Genomic DNA, 3,408 nt, shown 5'->3' with positions numbered 1-3,408 from the left:
TTGTACTTCAAACTATCAAAATTCCAGAGGGAAGGCATAGTTTTTTTTTTACTCAGTTCCTCCTCCTCCTCTTCCTCCTCCTCTGCAGCAAAAGAAGATGTTGTTTCAGGCAGGAGACCAAGGGACTCGCCCCACCTTCTTCGAGATGGAGGCGGCTCAGCAGCTTCCCGCCAGTCTCCGCGCCACCCTCACCTATTCCATCAACGTAAGTTCATTTCCTTCCTTTCTCTGAAACTCTATTCATTGTTCCTCTCTGGGTTTTGGTGGGATGCTGCAAAAATTCGATCTTTTAATCTTCTGTTTATTAAGTTAAGTTTAAATTAATGTCGAATTAATTTCAACAACAAACCACAGGTGTTAGCTTTACGAAGACCTTCCTCCACAGGGTTCTCGACTACGAGGACGAGTTCTTCTCCTTGCTCATGCTCGTTCTCGAAACTCATAGCTTACGAACTACAGGCACTTTTTTGGAATTCCGACTCTTCTATCGATCAGTGGCTGTTCTCTTCTGTTCTGACGTTACTTTGTTCAGGAATTTGATTTTGTTTTCTGGGTTATGTTTGTTTTCTTCGGCAGATGCTTCGTTTTCCAAATCACTATACGGGTTGAGAAGGAAGGCTGTGAAGATAACCGTGGATGTTGAGGGGGATCCACGAGCTGCCTATTTCAGACAAGCAAAGAACGGCCTATATATAAGGGTTGCTCTCTTGAAACTCCTACTTGTATGGTGGCTGATGCCGTTCTGTTTTCAATTTTTAAGTTTAGGTTGGCTCAGAAGATAAAATCTTCAAATTTTGGCACTTGATTTCTTCCTTGATTATTTCGGACAAGATTTTGTTACAAAGTCTGGCGGAGTTCAAACTCAAAAAACAAGCGGGTAAGTTGGTTTCATTTGACTAATTCTTTGAAATTTTAATTTTGGTTTCCCTTGGGTCATGATTGTATGTAAGAACAGATTCCACGAGTGTAAAACGTCTTCAGCTGAATTACCCCTTTTGTGTACATACATAAAATGCATGGAGATGATTGTAAATCAAACCGTATAAGACCAACATAAAATGGAACACAGTGCAAACAAGTACTTCTAAGCTTGAAGGGAATCAGCAGATCCTCCGAAATTGGCAGCGGGATATTGAAGGAAATCAGCAGATCGAGAAACAATCTTGAAGCTATGTTCCGGCCAAACATCGATCCAAACATGCGCTTCTTCTTATCAAGTATGACATTTGTTTCAGAATTTTCATTTTTGAGTGATGATTAGTTCATCTGGGCATCTTTGTACTATCTTCTGAATGATGCTTAAGTTATTTCTAAAGAAAAACATTTGTAGTTTTAACCCAAAAAGAGGAAAGAAACAATTATTTTCACTTTGTGGAGAGCAACTCTGTTGAAACTAATATATTGTTTCAGTGGCACCACCGATAGTATAAATGATTTCCATGTTAGTATATCGCCTTTTCGTTAATAGTTGTCACTTGGTGTCACTGGTTGCACAAAGAATCGCACTATTTTCTAAGGTTTCTGTTGGATTTAAAATATATGCTCAATTTGCAACACTAAAACATGGTTTAGAAATTCATCATAAATTTTATTGAAGTGTTAATTGGGTTCCAAATCATCAATAGGACACTTGCCTCTTTCCATAGAGGATCGTTGAATTCAACAAAGTATTTGAAACATGACTTGTTCATTATTTGTACGTTCAAATAATTCAGTTGGTTAAATGAATTTATACGAAATTCTGGATTTATTTTCCTCTTTTTTTATTATTTGTACATTTAAACAATTCAGCGAATTCATGCTGAAGTCTAGATTTGTTTTCCTCTCTCTCCTTATAACCAGGTCTCAAATTCAGCGTACGTCTTTTTCAATATTAAAAAATGCAACTCCACTTCTTTTTTGGGAGGTCAAAGTCGTATTGTAAATCATAACCAGTCTATTTCCATTTCTTGGCATGGCTAGACTTAGTCTTATGGTGAGTGTGATACAGTGCTACATATATATTCTAGCAAATCTACCCACAAACACGTGCATAGTTCTAGTTATTAACTTTATGCTAACATTGCTAAAATTTTCATGGACCAAAATCATAGTTACAAACGGCGGTGGGTTGCTCTGATGATTAGGATCTTTCTCTACCATCATACAGCGTCCCAAATTCAAATTTGTTCCGTAAACCAGCACAGAATGTCATTTGTAATAAAAATAAATAAAAAACCGTGTAACTTTGACTGACGACACTTAATAATTAGATTTAATTTAGAGATCATAATCTTCAACGGAAATGCTCAAGCACCCCTGATGATCACCGCCATTGCCAAACCCATGTCCTCCTCCCCAGCTGCTCATAGAAGTCGAAGTAGGAGTCGAAGTCGAAGTCTCTCCAACATAACCATTTTCCCAAAACTCAGTCGTCTCAAGCGCATTGCTTCCAGTTCCAGCTGGCTGCGGCGGCGGGGACTTGTTGGCAATCAGCTGAGCATCCACTGCCATGCCAGCATCCGAAGCTGCCTTCTGCACCGACCTGGGCGACATATCATCGCTCACACAAGACGGTAACATCAACGGGAAGTTAAGGCCTTCCAACGTGGAAGGTCGACGCAAGCAATAATACCCAACGTCTCGAGCCACCGCTGCCGCCTCTGCGGTGGAGAAGGTACCTAACCAAAGCCGGTCTCGGGTCCCCGGAACTCGGATTTCGGACACCCACTTGCCCCATTTTCGTTGGCGCACCCCCTTGAGTTTTCTGTTTGATGTGCTGCATGGACTACTCCCGCTTTCTTCCGAACTGTAACTCATGATGATGATGATGATGATATATATATATATATATATATGTAAAACTATATTTATGTAAAATATGAACTTTCTCTTCTGAGTTCTGACTCGTCTGCGTAAGCAGCTAGTAAGGAAGATGTGGGAAACGTTCGGACTGAATCTGTGAATGAAAAAGGCAAATGGGAGGAAGTGTTTATATAGGTTGAACAACTATGAAAGTCAGAGGTGCAATAATTAATTAATTGGGTAGCAGTAGCATATCATGTGCGAGGGAGGGGAAGGTCAAAATATTCAAAGGTCAAAGTATAAGAGGGGTTTCCAACAATACCAGAAACTAGAAGCGGTATGGACGGTGAGAGACACCGAGGCAAGATAAGGATATATGTCGACTGGATTCAGTATCAAATTAATACATTGTTAGGTTTCGATATCACGAATAAAATTGAGATTTAATTATAAAATTAATATTATAAAAACTTAACTATTTCTTATGACGTTTGATTTATACTTTTAATATTTTCATCATGTATGATAAATTTTCAAATTTAATACGTGAATAACACAATTAAGTAATGTGAAATATGTATGATCGTTGGACTTCACATGATAATAACCCATTTGATATCATAA

At 38.7% G+C, this 3,408-nt stretch overlaps 1 protein-coding gene and 1 long non-coding RNA gene across 2 annotated transcripts; one reads left to right on the top strand and one right to left on the bottom strand.

Annotated features, from left to right (window-relative positions):
- On the top strand, positions 1-1,367 carry LOC103926801. Its single transcript, XR_007257411.1, has 2 exons — positions 1-205; positions 355-1,367. It is a non-coding gene; the product is annotated as an uncharacterized LOC103926801 (long non-coding RNA).
- A 546-nt stretch (positions 1,368-1,913) lies between these two features.
- On the bottom strand, positions 1,914-2,956 carry LOC103928183 (ethylene-responsive transcription factor ERF019-like). Its single transcript, XM_048581745.1, has one exon. It carries the CDS (start codon positions 2,797-2,799, stop codon positions 2,260-2,262), a length of 540 nt encoding a protein of 179 aa, XP_048437702.1. The 5' UTR covers positions 2,800-2,956; the 3' UTR covers positions 1,914-2,259.
- Positions 2,957-3,408: the final 452 nt, after the last annotated feature.

The sequence above is a fragment of a genome, unplaced genomic scaffold (assembly GCF_019419815.1).
Source record: "Pyrus x bretschneideri cultivar Hongxiangsu unplaced genomic scaffold, Pyrus_bretschneideri_v1 Contig17, whole genome shotgun sequence".
NCBI lineage: Eukaryota > Viridiplantae > Streptophyta > Magnoliopsida > Rosales > Rosaceae > Pyrus > Pyrus x bretschneideri.
Note: the sequence above shows the minus strand (reverse complement) of the source record. Positions and strands in the feature narration are given on the sequence as shown.

Bases quoted from the DNA above. Each gene is read 5' to 3' on its own strand.
- LOC103928183 (XM_048581745.1), bottom strand. From the start codon at position 2,799: ATGAGTTACAGTTCGGAAGAAAGCGGGAGTAGTCCATGCAGCACATCA.